This window comes from Zonotrichia leucophrys, chromosome 12 (genome assembly GCF_028769735.1).
Source record: "Zonotrichia leucophrys gambelii isolate GWCS_2022_RI chromosome 12, RI_Zleu_2.0, whole genome shotgun sequence".
Lineage (NCBI taxonomy): Eukaryota > Metazoa > Chordata > Aves > Passeriformes > Passerellidae > Zonotrichia > Zonotrichia leucophrys.
The window spans coordinates 10,812,906-10,829,744 of record NC_088182.1 but is presented as its reverse complement, the minus strand read 5'-3'; the positions used below and the strand labels follow the sequence as shown (position 1 = coordinate 10,829,744).

General features: G+C 40.8%; 1 protein-coding gene across 2 annotated transcripts in view; it reads left to right on the top strand.

Annotated features, from left to right (window-relative positions):
- Window positions 1-16,839, top strand: part of CHCHD6 (coiled-coil-helix-coiled-coil-helix domain containing 6) — a 108,722-nt gene that overhangs the window by 34,771 nt on the left and 57,112 nt on the right. For both annotated transcript variants that reach the window (XM_064724130.1, XM_064724131.1), the window contains one exon: window positions 1,883-1,966. In XM_064724130.1, the coding sequence (XP_064580200.1) occupies window positions 1,883-1,966 (84 nt within the window). The remainder of the gene's footprint in view (window positions 1-1,882; window positions 1,967-16,839) is intronic.

The window sequence follows — 16,839 nt, the reverse complement described above, 5'->3', positions numbered from 1 at the left end:
ATCTGAATCATGCAGAGGGGTCAGTACCGTCTTACTCTTGTCTTCCTTACTTATTTTCCTCTTCAGGAAATACAAGTCACTTGTGGAGTAATCTGATTTTATGGGTGCTTTGCAGAAAACCTGCAGGAGAATTGGGATCTTTTGGTCATCCACCAGACCACCCCACCTTCTTACATCTGTTTCATTTTAATTGAAATTGCTTAGGTCTTTCTGTGTAGAAGACTGGCACAGAGGAACAGCTATGGTTCTCTTACCAGAAAATGGTTATAGTTCTGGCACTTACAAAGCACCCATCAGTGCCCCTGTTGTTACTGTGATATCTCTTTTGTCAGGCTGCATGTGTGGGGCAGCTCATTCTCATCCCTCTCCCCATCCTGTTCCAGCAGGTGGGAGGTAGTATAGCAGCTATAGGTTAAAGCACAGCCAGAGATTTTGCTTTTAATCAAGTGCCTTTGAGACAGAGAAGATTTAGTTATGAGTCTCTACTGCTTGTGCCTTATCCTGGCCCTGTTTTCTGGGATAGCAAACATGGAAACCAAAATAGTTCTTTAAAAACAAACAAAGAAACCCACATCACCACCACACCCCTAGAATCTTCCTATTTGATATAATCCTTTTCTTGCTTGCTTATCAACCACCCTCACTGCCTAGATTAAAATCTCTTCTAAGCCCTATTATACCACTGTATTTCCATCAGCAGGGGAGCAGAAAGAAGGACATGCACAGCAACTTGCTTTCAGATGTAATTTTTCTCGTTAGCAATGGCTTTTGGCCGTAAAATGACAGGTCTGAGCCCACGGGGATATTTCTGTCCCAGCTGCTTAATCACGTTGGACCAGCATTTTCTGTGGTTGTGCCATCATTAGAAGTTAAGAGAATGTTGCTGGGATGCTATGGCCTGGCAGGGTTTGTGTCCATGTTAAGCAGGCTAATCATTCTGGTTTTGAAAGGTCTTCTGCCTGCTGCTAACTTCCATGGCCCCAGAGATTTTGAGGTGGGATGGGGGATGTGGAAAAACTGCCATCTTTTCTTGCTATTGCTGCTTGTTATTTTTAAACTTGAAAAGTTGGATTCAGTTCCATCAGTGTCATGTTTTCTTAATACTAGTTCAGTTTAGGGATGGGAATGTAATTAAGTGGTGCTGGCTGTAAGGAGCTAGAAGGCTACAGCTGTTGCTGTGCCCACACAGACTTTTTTAATTGAGCACTGTTTAGCTGATGAGTACCAGATTTACTGTTTTGATAGTGCCATGGTTATAATTTGTAAGATAGAAGAGAAATTCTTTGACAGCCATCTTCCCTCTTGCAGCACCAGCCAAAGGAACTCTGAGAGTACTGATGGGGAATGCACAGAGAGCATGTGGAGAGGGTACTTAATTATCTGGATAGTCCTATGTATGTCTGTTGTAGGGAAGTATTTAATCCTTAGAAGCTTTTGGACACTCCAAGGGGCAAGGGTTTATAAAGAGGAGGATTTGAGGGGATTTGGTTGGTTTTTTTTAAGGTAAGGGGAAGAACATTTGAGCAATGACTGTCATGATTCATGGAAAAACAGACATGGATAAGATGGAGTTCTGAAAAAGGGAATGGGAAAGTGTCACCTTTCTATTATTATATGTTTTCATTTAATAAGAAGTGTAAAACCAAGGGTTTGAGTTTGAGTAGGATGCTAGTAAGAGCATTTCAAATGCTGGGGGATAACCCAAAACAAGCTGCAATTCTTTAGGTATGTACTTCCACTGAGGGGCATCCCGTGCATGAGTCCTGAGCAGAGATTATTTTTTTTTCGTCCCTTTTAGTCTGTATCTCATGTGCTTTCCTTGCACTACATTGTTTATTATTAATTTCTTCTTCTCCTGCTGCTGTTTTGTTGTCCCTGCCAGGCTGTGGAGCTGCAAGGCTGGGAGGCAAACCTGAGGCGACAAGAGGCCTTCTACCAAGAGCAGCTGGCCCGCATTGAGAGGAAGGTAAGGCTCAGTTGTCTTCATTTCTGACCCCTGCAAGGGTAAGACAGAGATCTGTGTCGATCCAAAAGATACAGAACCAAAATGTGTTGTGCTGCGACCTGGAACTGTCAGCTGACAGTATCCTATCTGCCCCCCAACGCTTATGTAAGTGGTGTAAAAGCTGTACAAATCTTTTGAGCAATTTGTGTTTGAAAGATAAAGGATTTTTTAACTGGATGATTTTTAAAAAGGATTTCTGGTAGTTCAAACTCTATTATCTTTTTTACCATGGGATTTAGGTGAAAGCTAAATTGAAAAAAACAAACAACTGTCCTGGTTTTTATTCCTTTTGTTAAAAATCCTTTCCTTAATAAAAAAAAAATAATCAACCACCACAACATAAATTTTGCTGTAAATATGAATTAAAGTTGTATTAACAATTTTTCTCTAGGGAGCGAAACAGTTCAAAGAGTGGTGCTGCAGTACACTGCCTGCTTCTTGTTGGATAAGCCTTTGAAATAAACATGATTTAAAGAGACACTGTCAAGCATCTTTTAAGCCTGAAATGACCTTTGAAAATCCATTTAGGGATTTGAATCTCTCCCCTAAACGTGGGATTTGCTTCTCTGTTTAATTGTTTACCATGATGAGTTTTTAAAAATTGATGCCATAAAAATAGGAGCAGCCATGCTGTTCCTTATGAACTAATGTGTTCTTCACTTCCTGGCAAAATGAAATAATGTTATAAGTAGTCTTTATTTTTTAATAAATGTGGAGAATAATCTTCTCCAATTTGAAGCAATTAGACCTCCTGACAGGGAGTTGCATACATTCGACTTGTAGTTGTGTTATGTGACTAAAAAGAAGTGCAAACAATGAAAAGAGTGGGTTGTAAAGAGACTGGGAAATCAATCAGTTTTACTACCAATATGTAGCAGGATGGTGAGTATGGAGCATGGGAAAATTGTAGATTATAGAAACGGTGGGGAGCTGTTGGCATATCTATTCCTCTTTTCATTCCCTCCTACTGTATGACTGTCCATGCTGCATTTTTTGAGCCATCAGTGGTAAAACATGCCTGTGAGCAAATTCACACGATACAATTTTGCAACACTTTAATCCGTACAATTCATTAAAAATAAACTATTAAAACTACCACTCAGTGTTGCATTTGTATTTTAAATTCTATTTCTAGATAATGGGGATTGTTCAGTGAAATTGCAAACAATCTAGCAGCTATCGTTCTAATTATCACAGTTGTCCATATGTTCGTACGCAAAGGGAATTTTTGCAATTTCTTGATCCCATGCTGTTTGCTTCTATTATGTTCTTCTCTCCAGATCTGGTTTCGTGAAATGGAAATTACAGGGGAAACCTGTGAGCCTGTCCTTTATGGACAGTGGAGTGGGGAGAAGTCTGTGTCCAGGCTTCATTGTCCTCTTTTTGAAATCTTTTGTTGTCGTTTGTGTTTTCAAGTCCACGTCCCTTGCTACAGAGACACCTTTATAAACATCGTGATGGGTATTTTAGTGTGGGATCTTCTTGGGGGAGTAGGGTGAGCTGCCCATAGTCCTATTCAAGCTGCAGAGCTACAGAGAAACTATTTTCTAGTTGTTATGTGTACAAAAGCAAATAGATAAAAAGAACAGGTTTTCTTTCCTCTCTTGAAACACTGGATAGTTTGTGACCCTTAAAGACTAGCATTTTGCTGGTAATAAAATAGAAGAATGCCTCCAACCGTTAGTCTGGATTGGAGTGGGAGGTGGTGGGGGCTAGAAGGGAAAGGAGAGAAATGTACTTGAAACAGTGTAATAAAGCTTAATTGTATTAGTTTTGAAAAAGGTTTTTGATCTTCTCTGAGGATAATTTTATTCCTATAATGGTTGGAAAGATGGAAAATGCAGCACAGAACAATCTTTTTTATTAGCTGTTGCTTTTATATAATTCTGCTTTTATTTGTTGAATACACGCAGACCTTGACATTTATTTATATATTTTTTCCTTCCGCTGTGCTAAAGCTTTCCAACACAGGCTTAGATATATTTTTATATATCTGTGTATGTGTATGTCAATATTAGAAAAAAGCTCTCAGTAAGGGGATGGTGGGAGAGAGCCCTGAAATAGAAATTTGCTTTCTCTGCTATTTTAAAAGGGAATAGTCACTTGAAGTGTGGTCACTGGTAGTTCAGAGGTGTTTGGCTGGGAGTGAATGAATATGGCTCAGTGTGGAGTTAGCAAGCTGAAATTTCTCCTTCTAAGGATCAGGATATCAGGAATTCCCCTCTCCCCTCCCCTGCTGTGCCCAGGTTGGTTTTGCCCCCATTTCTGCATGATAACAGGATTCAGCAGTAGGAGACTTAAAGATTTGTTTTTGAAGGTTGTTTTGAACTATTGATGTTAAAATCTCAGTACCTTCCCAGTAGGATGCTAGGAGTAATTGTGTTACATACTCCTTACAACAGAAGAGCTGCTCAGTAAATCAAACACAGAGACTATCCTGTTTCCTCTGACAGTGGTCAGTTTGTAAAGTCTTTGAAGGAAGAAGGAAAAAAAACCATGACCAAAACAAAGTGACAAAAAAAAACTTTTGAAGAGCAGCTTTGAGAAGAGTCTTGCTAAATGTTGTCAGTTGGAGGCAGACACTTGCCCTGCTGCACAAGAGTTTATTTTCATTCAGTATTTTTATTCATTGAAAGTTGATTTAGTGCCATTGTTCTTCTGTGCATCTCAGGCATTTTTCCTGTAGCCCTGTTTAGCTCTGTGCCTCCAACATCATGTGGCAGTGTGTGCCACAGGTTAACTTATATACTCTATAAATTCTCTGTTATCAGTTTCAAATACTTTTTGCATTTAATATCCTTTATGTGAAAGAGATAAAAGAAATCCTCCTCATTATTCATTATCTGCAGACTTCTTTTCCCTCTTTTACCTTTCCATTAAACTGTGCAGTCCTTACCTTTTCAGCCTCTGCTTGTGTGAATGATTTTTTCCAGGTTTCTCATTCTACTTGTTTGTCTTTTGGCTCTTTCCCCCTAGCAGCTCTATCTTTGAGATGTATTGACCAGAATTGAACTCAGTAGTTCCCCTGAATGCAGCAGATTGTGTGAATACATTATCCTTTTATTTGGTAATCTTTGAAAGAGTACTGTAATCTACTGGACAGAGCACAGAATTGGAAGGAAAAACCTGCTCATTTTCTAATAGCCGTTTCTCTTTTGGGAGTTGGAAACAATTATTTAGTCCATCTATCTCAGTTATTCCATCTATATGATGGAATAGCTTATAATGGGAGGGCAAAGTGTTGTGAAACAGTAAAGCTATAAAAATGCTAAAAAGGCTTTGCCTTTAGTTTTGCATGAGGTGAACTATAGGTGTACCTTATTTCAAACAGATCTTGAGAAACTCAGTTTCTCCAGACAGTCTTATTAAAATTTTCATGGGAAAAGGCATGTATGAAAAAATGATTGCAGTATTTCAGCTCTTGGGGTTTTCCCTGCATCTTCTACTAAAGCAGTGGGAGAAATGAGACAATGAGTGCAGCAGTTCTGTGTCACAGTGAGGATCCGTCTAGTTCAGTGTGCTGCTCCTGCCTGTGACTAAATGTCCAGGGATAGCTGTAAGAACAGAACTGATGGGAAAAGGGGCTGTGGAGTCTCCTTCACTGGAGACAGTCAGGGAGTATCTGGACACAACCCTGTGCCATGTGCTCTGAAATGACCCTGCTTGAATAGGGAGGTGTGGGACCACGTGCCCCGCTGTGGTCCCTTCCAACCTGACCCCTTCTGTGATCAAAGCAAGGTTATGGGGTATTTGCCCCAAATGCTTTGACCATCCTGGCCAGTCATTTTTGGAACTTCTCCTCATGTGTTTAATCCTCAGAGGGCTGTGAACCAGGACTGTGTGCTCGGGATGCGGGGGGACCCTGAGCGTGTGTGGCAGCTGTGTCAGAATCACTGTTTGGTTCTCTGTTTCTTTGTAGTGCCTGACACTTGATTTGCACTTCTGACTTGTGTTGAGCAAATGCCACACACTGCTGCTACTGGCAGCATTCCTCTGTTTTGAGTGCAGACTTGAATATATACAGTGGGTGTACTGGGATTAAGGCAATGCTGGGATTAGTTGCTGGGCATATTCTTCCCACTGCACCATTCCTTGTCACTTTGTCTGGGGCTGTGTGTGTGGGAAGGGGTGGTGGGCTTTGTTCTGCCTGCAGTGTGGTGCATGCTTCTTAGAGATTATTTTAATCAAATTTTATTGAACAAATTCCTTGCAGAGCATCATTACACTGGTAAAACCCTTCATCTTCCTCACTTTAACTCTGATAGTGTGTTGTAGTTGTGTGTTTCTGTCTCTTGGGTCACATGTATGTTTATATTTTGGGGTGCCTGAAATATTTTGGTAGTCAGGAAAATGAGAGGAAAAAGCTCCTTTGAAATGACTGTTTCTTGTATGACTGGGTGTGATTGCGGGGTTGGAGCTGGTGATACAGACATTCCATTCCACACCTGTGTTTCCAATGTGACTGTTTCATCTCCAATAAGTAATCCAGTAATGAGACCTGACTAATTTATTATAAGTGGTTAAACTTTTAACTCTGACTTGTTCCAGTAATTTTACACCTCATCCATGTAATTTGAATTATTTCATAAAATGTGTGTCTTCTCTCAACTGTTTTGAATGAGGTTTTGTACTGTAGTGTTCCTCTGGGTAGAAAGAATGAGAGACTAATAATCTGTAGGGAGAACCTGAGACACACTCAACTTGAGAAGCTCAGGATGATGTTTTTTCATGCATTTATTTGTTACTGAGAAGCAGGGAAGGAGATGGAGGCAGGTTGTTGTAAATAGGTACCATATGTACTGCTCAGAACTGGGATTTTTATTAGGGATTCTGTGTATGCTTTCTCCAAGTTGTAGAAAGGTCCTTAAAAAAATATTGTAAGAAAGAAGTGCAGCCTCTCCTGGAACCCTTCAGATGCCAGGAGATTTCACTTAGCATATTAGTTGTATACTTTCTCCCAACTAAATATTTGTTTTACTCCTTTTGCTATTTGGCCTCTTGCTGAGTTTAACCTGACACAAGCTAAGGGCAGTGCTACACTACAACAAAAACATGGGCAGCACTTTGGAGTGGTGCAAAACAGCGGAGAAAGGCTGAAGGTAATCTTGGAAGATAAAGTGAAACTCCTTGCTGTAGATGATGCCTCCTCTTTGTTTGGATTTTCCTAAGCTCCAGCTCCCACGTTATCTCTTGTTAGGCGGCTGTGGACTGCTGTGAGCACTGGCTGCATTAATATGCAACGTTTTTCTGCTTGTAGTTTTTCAGAGCAGTAAGTAGCACAAGAGGTATTCATAAGCTGTACAGTATTTGTGCAAGTGGGAAAGGAATGCATTGAATACATACCTTTTTTATTAATAAGGTTGACTGCACCTTTTTCTCTGCTTGACTTCACAAATCTTGTAATTTTGTGTGTGGCATTCATCTTGTTTGGTTTGTTTAAATTAATCTCTTTTTGCCCTTGTACTTCCCGTTTAATTCATGTTTGTGAAGCATTTAGGATATGTAAAGAATGGGAGGCAAAGTTATTTTTGTTTGTTATTCCCATTGGTCTTGGTACTTCTTCTTGGAGCTGTCTCCCAGTTTAATGTCCCAAGGTCACTCCTACATACAAGTCCACTGTCATTTTTGGTTTGTGGCTGGTGACTTGTCTCAATATAAATTTCTGCAGAAAAAAAGTGATAGAAGCCTGAACAAAAAAGCCTTCCAGAACAATACATTCATTATGTTCATCATCAATTTTAAACAAACTCTGTGGGGCTGCACAAATTAATGTCACCTGATAAAGGTGGGGAGGGATTTCTATTGAAGGGGATGAGAAATCCGTTCCTTGAGTTGGATGCCAGGCTTGTGTATCCATAAGACCTAGGGATCACTTGCCTACCTTTGAAAAAACAAGCTATGTTCAGGTGTTATCTCCAACCAAACCCTCTGCCCTCTCAGTGGGAGTTAAAGATTCCGTGCCCTTTGATAAATGAGTTGATATGTCCTGGCAGGTGTCACTGACACCATTTGCTTTCTCCTGTAATGTCTTGGGGCTGTGTGTGAGCTATTGCCATGTGTGTAAGGGCTGCTTTGTTTGCCTCTAGTCACAGTCTTGCTCTAGCCAGTGCTGTGGGTACCTGGAGGAAGAACAGCTAGTGTGAAATGAACTTCTGGTCTCAAAAAATATGTCTCCCTTTCAGAAGAATTTCTTGTCTCCATCTCCATAATTGAACCTTAAAATATTATTTAGAATTTCATTTTCATTTCTTATCCAATTTGTTCAGTTCTCTGTTCATCCCCAGCCCTTCCTGCAAACCCTTCCTCTCACAAACCCACCAGTGCTTTCTTTGAACTTTCAACATCCATGATGCAAAAAAGCAGTTTGCCTTTCAAGCCAGTAGAGCAGTACAGCAAAGCACCCAGTTCATCAAACTGTTGATTTAATCTTCTGAGCACAAGAATAATCCCCAGTGTCATTTTCTGAAATAGGTTGACAAGATCCATCCTAATCATTCAGATACTTCCAGTTGCTCAGGTTGCCTGTCTGGGGCTGCTGCTCTCAGGTGCCAGTGGCTCTTATCAGTCTCCCAGGGCACAGCCTTTGATGGTTACAGAATGGAAGATCCTGTCCTGTGTGTGAATTAAATTTCTGAATGGGAACAAACTGAATCTGAAATCATCATCTGAACCAGTTCCGACCTTCCATCCTCTTCTCCTTTTCAGTTGTTCTCAGCCATTAAATGTCATGCTGGGGTAAGAGCGTGACAGGGAGGGCAGCATCCCTGATTTCTGCTGTCTGCAGGCATCCATTAAGGCTGAAGAGCATCTTTAGAGGAGGCTAATGCTTCTTGTAGTCTCCCTGTCTGCAGGGACAGGTTCTTTCCTTGTTGCTGGTGGCCAACACACAAACTGATTTCCAGTACCTTGTGCTCAATTCACCCATTTAATGGCTTTTTTGCTGAAAGCTTGTGATGTTTAGTAGTTAATATACCTCAGTACACAGCTTTAAAGATCAGATAAATTGATTGGTAATTTGATGAACTCAAAGAACATCTATAATAGGGTAACTAAAATGTGTTAGATGTCAGCACAGCCTCTCTGCCTTCTCTGCAGTGTGTATGTTCTCCCTTCAATATGTGTTGACTGCTGTACAGTGCATTACATCAAATTACAAGCAGCCTCTATGCAAACAGCAGCTAAGTGTTTGCTTCCTCTTCAGCCTGCAGGATTAGTGCAGAGATGCCTTTGCAGTCTGTGTGCTGAAGGGTGAACTGTCAAAGCCTTACGGTGATTTTGTTTCCCTGGCATTTAGAGTATCTCTGCAGAGGGAGAGAATGATGCTTATGGGCTGCTTCATCTTGGAGGAATCCATCCTCAGGCTCGACTTGTGAAATAAATGTGGCAATGTGTGGTTTGAACTTAGTGTCTTAACACTGAATTTAGCAGCTGAATTTAGATAACAATCTGGTATCTGGTCTCATCAGTGTATCACTATGAAGACTTGTTAAAGGCAGAACAAAAAGACCTGGAATGTGATCTTGTCTCTTTGTTAGAACTCAACACTGGAGCATTTGTCGAGTCTAGTCCAAAAAGAGCAAAACAAGAGATTCTTTTGTCTTACTTCTGAGAGCTTTCCCCATTATCTAATATTTCTGATATCCTACCTTGGCATTTTTTATTCAACCCAATTTTCCCTTTCATTCATTCAATTTCATTCATTTTCTCATTGCCTAATAGTTTAAATTTCTGATTCCTCCTTCTTTGTGCTGTTTACATGCTTGTCTATAAGCAGAATTGCTATTTATAAATATGTGTATGTATATTTATATAGATAACACTGTTACCAATAAAAGCAGTGCTACTTTTCTAATGGAAAGCAGCACTTGCACACACCCCCCCTCTGTCTCTCAGCTGTTTTTACTGAGGTGCAGTTGTACCTCAACAGCAACTACATCACCCCGCTGCAATAAATACCAGTGCTGCCTGTTATTTCCGTGTAATTCACCAACCAGTGTACAATTAATTTCTGGCCCTGTTATTGCACTATTGGCTATTTTATGAAGCTGTAGAGAGTTAGCAGAGTGAATTGATTAAATGTGTTCCAGACCTTGGGCTGGATTCAGTGTGTCTGCTGGGATTTCGATGATTGAAGCTTGTGCTTCTCTTGGGATATTCCAGATTTAGACTTAGTCTTGGAAATTGGTTCAGGTAGACAAAACTTCCCTGTGTGTGGAATTCACTTGCATAAGAGCCTGACTTAGGGGAATCTGAGATTTCTGTTTCGGCTCACAGTGGTCCTTCCACATGTGGCAGGAAAAAGGCATTACTATTGTGACTTAAAAATAAAGCCAACAGTGGGATTCGTTTTGAAAAGGTCCTTAAAATTATGGCTCTGCCCTTACAGAATATGCTGTCATCATGTTAATGGAAAATACGGCTAATAATTACTCTATAAATTGACTCCCTGGAAGATCTCAAATTTGTGCTGAATTAAGTAGTCCAAAGATCAGACTTTAGAAAGGAACTACTCCATATTTACAGTGGCTGTACCTTCTGAAGTGTTTAGTAGTTTACTGTGGGTGTGTTAAATACATGTTTCATGACAGCCTGGGGCCACTTCTCTGAAGGTTTTTTCCCCATCTGCCAGTCATTTTAAAGAAACATAAATAAAAGAGCTACTCCAATTTCTTGAACATATAATGCACGTTCCCCAGAGACCAGGGTGACTCAGAAGTAGCTTGTAAATAACATGTTCAGTGTTTTTAAATAGATATGTACCATCAGGCTCACAGTGAGGTCTTCAGCCACTGAAAACTTGCTTTGCCTGTCACAGAATCTCCTGGTTTCATAAAGATGAGGGGTGGATTTTTGTTTGTTTGGTTTTGGGGTTAATTAGTGGTTTGCCCATACATTCTGCTGCCCCAAGCATGATCCCAGCCACAGTTTGCCATTAAACACCTTGGCTTAAATGAAGACTTCCTGGCTCACCCATTTGCATTTTAGCCTCATTGTAAATAAATATAAAATAATGGCTAATTTTGTTTTGTTTTAGTTAAAAATAGTAAACATACATCTCATATGCAGTAGAACTGTGTAGGAGTTGTACCTCACAAATGTGGAAAGGAGATTGCCCTGGTAGGTGTTCAGCAGTGGAGTTGCCAGCAGGTAAAAAATGTTGCCCTGCACAGAGGACAGCAGCAGTGAGGAATGGCCACAGAGCCAGGACATGCTGACAGGCTGCTGAATCTGTGCCCATCTCCAAGAGGCCACAGAGGAGCAAGAGATGGGAGAAGAAAATGTGGGAGCTGAGATAAAGCTCTAAGCCTCTGGTTTGAGGAGACTTGTAATAACTAGGTTATTTTATGACAAGAGCTAGCTTTTCTTTTCCTTCCCAATTACTGCGTTTCGGGTCTTTTAATAAGAAAACCAGCTTAATTCCTTTTCCTTTTTTCTGCCTCCCCATTCTTCTGAACAGAAGCCAAATTTTTTCTTTCATAATTTCAAGCTGCAAGGTTGCTTTGAGCTTGCACGCCTGGGTCAATTGAGGAGTTGCCTGGGTTGTGGATTTTTTTTTTCCCCAGAGATGTCTCATGATGTACTGGGCACTACACAGAAATCATCTTAATTTGCCCTGACATGCAGCAAGCTTTGAACTGGCTGTACTGTGGTTCTTGATCAGAGAAGACGACTCATATGGGTGTGTAAAAATGCTGTATTGTGTGTCTGTCTGAGCGTGGATATGCATTTTTTTAACCTCATTTTTCATAGTAGTTATGTATACCACAGAATTTCCTTTGGCTGTTTAGGGAATTAAATGTAGTGTATGAGACCTCTCACCTTTAGGTCATTTGTTGAGATGTAGCAGCAGAAGCCATTATGCCTGATGGTTAATCACTCATTCGTGTGGCACTGAGGTAACTCTTCCTGCAGCTAGAGACAAGGGTTTGTTGCAGGAAGAACAAAAGAAATCCCCCATAATAGTGTCCTAACTGTTGATTCCTGTGAGAGCATCCTAGGGAGGAACACAGCATTTGTCCTTGCTGGCTGAAAACAGAACAGTGCTGGGTTTTAAGTTTGTGTGTTCATTTTTTCTGTGGAGAGAGGATTTACCTCCAGGTCTGAAGTGTTTGTGGTGTTTGCTTTTATTCCCTCCTGTTGTTCTGCAGCAAAAGCATAGTTCTGTCCCTTCTTTGTGTTCCTGTTGTCTTGAGCTCAAGCTGTCTCTAGTTGAAGAGCTTGTATTTTTTTGCTTGGTCTTGTCCAGATACAGGTGAAATACTCTTTTTTTTTTTTTTTAATGAGCCTGAAAAAAAATATCCAGTTATAAAAACCACTGTTTCCCCAGCCTCTTTTTCTTACAAAGTTTATGAGCTACAGCAACAAGCCCCTGTCCCAAGCTTATACCAAAATGTTTCTTCTGGAACTTTAAGCCTACCTATATTTCCTTTTCATTTAATGCCAAGTTCAAGGTCTGTTGTTGCTTGTATGCAATAATCCTTACTGTCAGACTGTGTTTAGAGATTAAATCCTGAGTAGATTAGCTTGCACCTATGAATGTGTGCTACACTGTGCATGTGACATTCTGCCATTTATGTTCCTGAGAAGCCTTGGCAGCAAGACATTGTGAGATTTTTCAGGTTTAATGTTAATAAGTAATTATTCCTATTATTGTTTAATAGGCTAAAAGTGAGACCTGCCTTGTTGCCTTTTCTGTGCCTGGATTCTGTAAGTTCCATAACTGAGCTGGTGGTGCCCAAAAGCTGTGTGAGGCCAGGGGTGACATCCTGCCCCAGGGCTGTGTCCAGAGTGGTCCCTGCCAGAGGTGGGAATGAAGGAGTTGTGTGGCTGCTCCTGCTCTCTGTGGGTGTTGGATTTTCATGCTCATGTTTACAGCTTAATAGCCCTGCTGTGCAAATGCCTCTCTCCATTGGTTGGAGCTCTGTGGTCCTTCTGGGCTCCTCTTTGGAGCCTTCCTTCTTTGCCAGCTGCACAGGTGTCTCTTCAATGCCCCTTTAGAGGAGGCAAAACAGCTGCACTAAAAAACAGGTGAAAGAGAAGATTGCTAAAAGCAGAGAGAATGAGACTGTCAAAAGATGGAAATTGCTTACAAATATTTTCTGATTCCTTTCTTATCCCTTCTGCCATCCTTTCTCCTTTGTCCTCCTTGTGTTTTATTTTTATCTTAGGATAAACATCTTATTTATTTTCTGTCTGCTGTGTGCTGAATTTCAATCTTTTGAATGGTAAAATATATATAAAAAGATACTAGTATTCCTTTCTCTGGAATCACTGATGCCTTGCAGGGCAAACTAGAGGTTATGTGACAGTGATATTGTAAAGGCAGGCCAAAGGAATCTGTGTTAATCCATTTTCTTTTTCTTGTTATCAATGTTTTGTTTTATATTTTATTTTCCTTTCTAAATAGTAATCAATATTTCTTTGTAAAAATAGTTTAATAACTTTTTTTTTGCCACCTGTAAAATATATTGTTGCTTTATGTCCAACTATCACTAATAAGGGAGAATGACATAAAGTCATCCTTTGTAATACTATTTTTGAACTATGGAGCTGGGGACTTTTCCAGGTATTCATTAACTGAGGTTTCTAGCTCACTGGAAGATAAGTGAACATTGTCCCCATTTTAAAAGTGAGACCTTAATGCTTTAGGTTAGTATTTTCTATAATACCTTTTTTCTCTTCACTTTTTGGTTATCTGGGTATGGTGTATTTCTTCAGATGTGCTGATTACCCATAAGTTGAGCTTGAAGTTTTGAATAATGAGCTCCTGAGCATCTCCAGACAGAGCCATGAGCCAGCAGGCACTTCTGTAAGTGTGGATTTGTCTGTGTCATTAACCGTGTACAGTGACCTGTGAAGTCCTAGCAGTCTTTTTGGCTGTAATCATTAAACCAGCCTCTCCTACAGGATAAAATGGGAAGAGAGCCTGCAAGCACAGTGAGGGAACCTTGACTGAAAATACAAATATCTTCAGAAAATGCTCTGGGAGTAATAGTAATAAAGAAAAAGTACAGTGGCAAAATAAATTGCTGCTGATACAATTTTTCTTCCTCTCTCAAGTTTGCCTCTAGTATGGCAGATTTTCTCCCTTCGATAAATAAATGCAAAGATGGGAATTGCTGCCAAAAACTGTCACATTTCTGGAACTTTCAGCCCCTGATTATTCACATTAAGCCTCTCCCCCCACCCCCCAGCAGTACAGTATTCTGAATATGTACACCCACCATTCTGTCAGATCTGTGCAGTCTGTGTCTGGTTCATCTTCTGTGTCTTTGATGTGCTCCATAACGTAGGCAAAGAGAGGTCTGATAGTCTCTCTAAAAACCTGACAGTTTGTGTGACAATCTGTCCACGAATCCACAGGCTCCTTGTCAACCAAATGAGCCTTTGAATATCAGAGGTTTCAGAACAGCGCTTGCAGCATTGCATATGCACCAAGGGGAGAGTACAACAGGCTTCCTTGTAACCTGAGAGATGTCTGCCTTTCCCTTAATCATTCCAGGGACATCTCATCATTGCTTGTTGGCTGGTTCTCAGCCCTGCACATGTCGGGGTTATTTAGCAAAGCTTGATTTACTGGGAACTGCACGTGGAGAATAATTTGTAGTTGGGAGTAGAGGAAAAACCCTGGGAGGGGGTGGAACTTGCAGGCTTCAGCTTACTTCTGTTTTTCAGCGTTTTTTTGTTTATTTCTTATAGTGACTCTCTTCCCTACAGTTCCTTTACCCATGCAAGTGTGTGGATGTGATGCATTTTCTTCAATATTCTCCAGTTCTCTTGTGCATCCTCTTTCCTTGTGTTCCTCTATTCTGCCTTTCTCTTGGAACCCAGTGTACTGCATTCCTTAGCTACCTGTTGGGTAAAAGGATGGGGTCATGAATTTAACTCAGCTTTTTTTTTTCATCTGGGACAGGAACTGTTAACTGGGCCAGCTGCTGCAGTTTATAAATGGGACTTAGGGATATTCTCAGCAGAGAGATGGAAGTTTTAGCTGCAGCATGACTGTCCGAGGTGGTGGGAGTTTTGTTGGAGGCTCTGTCAAATACCAGCTTTGGCATGATGGCATTAAATCTTAGCTAAAATGTTCCTTCCTTCCTTTCTTCCTTCCCAAAATAAGCTCCTGTGACAGGCCTGACAGGGGAATGTGCTTCGTATCTTTTTTATTGTATGACAAGTATTTGATAGCTGCCAGTTTTGTTTGATGGAGTTTTTTTTCCCCTCTTTATTCCCCCTTGAAAGTGCTGGTCAGCCTTTGAGTGAAACTTCCGCCTGTATTTCTTAGCACTCTTGATATTCTGGCAATTTCTTTTTTCTGTTTCCCTTGGCATCGATTTCTCTGCATTGCTGTCACTCTCTCATGGACAATGCTCAGTTGTTTGAGGCAGCATCCTGTGATCTCGGAGCTCATCCTGATTGTGTGGTGGAGCTGCCCAGCACAGGTGCTGGGGTTTGCCAGGGGGGCTGTGCCCTCCGTGCCATGGGCACCACGTTATCCCTGCAGGTCAGGCACGTGCAGGACTCCTCTGAGGCAGATGCTGAAAACTCTTGATGTTTAATCGATGCCTGGGAAGCCTGTTTACCTGCACTTGTCAGGTGTAATTGATTTAGGCATTTACTGTGAATTCCTCACCTTAGCTAAACTTCCAGCTGGGAGGAGAGCAGGGTGATACTCCCCTGCAGCAGTACTGGCATTAATCTGGGCCTTTCACAATGCTGTTGCTGTCCTTTCCAGAAAGCCTGAGTTACCTGCTGGAATTTTATGGCCTTTCTCTTTGAAGCTGCTTTTACTTTCCAGAGTTTGTTTAAAGAATTGGCAGTGCTTTGTTTGTAGTCTTTCAGAAGGGTGTGCTTTAAAGCAACCTCATATAAACACAATGTTTTTCTCTTTTCTCCTTCTTCGCCTTTTAATTGCTTCTGTAGTAATAATTTCTTTTCTGACTTGAAGATAACTTAAGACTTTTCTGCCTGCTTCCACTGAGGCACTTGAAGCTTTTGGAAGTCCCTAAAACCATTTTGCTGTGGGGTACCTGTTTTTAATTAGACTCTTCCCAGGGTACCTTCATAGACAGTCTGACTCTGGTGTGGGATCACAGCCTGGGTCTGTAAACCCATTTTCACTCGGATAGACTATCTCGGTGTGGGACCCTGGTTCTGGGAAGTCCTGGGATGCCTATTTTTATTTGAGTCACTATGTGCTTTAGGGACTGTAGCTTAACCTTTTTGTACCTAGTTATCCTGTGTTATCCACAAGGTAAACCCAGCCATGTTCCTTCTCCCCAGCTCTGCCTCCCTCAAGCTTTGTGGAGATACAGTGTTCTGTGGGATTTTATCTGTGAGAAGCTTTCTAGATATGCTACAGAATTAATATTTTGCTTTCAACTCGGGATAATATTGCAGACATGAGAAGATCTGTTCAAAGAGGAATGTACTTCTGCTCCTGACTAGTTTAACTTGTCTGGGTTCTTACTGTGGACACTACTCTCTTTATGCTTTCTCTGAATCTTAATCCAAAATTTATGATCTCACATCTATTGCCGAAGGAAAGAATAGAAAGGAACAAATTCAATGCTCTCATTTCATTATTGGTCTCAGCGGGAGGAATGGATGAACCCACACATGAACAGCAAACAACAGAGCTGTGTTTAGAAGTTGGCTTTGGCTGAAAAAAGTCTCTTTTTTTTCATATCAGCAAGCTGTTTGTAGTTCCTTGCATCTTTTCTCTGTTACCTTTTAAGAAAAAAGCATATGAATTTTCAAAAAAGCAGTTTAACCCTTAACTTCTATGCTCTAGTGATATGTTCTATAGGCATGTTTCTCTTCCTTGTTAATTGGCT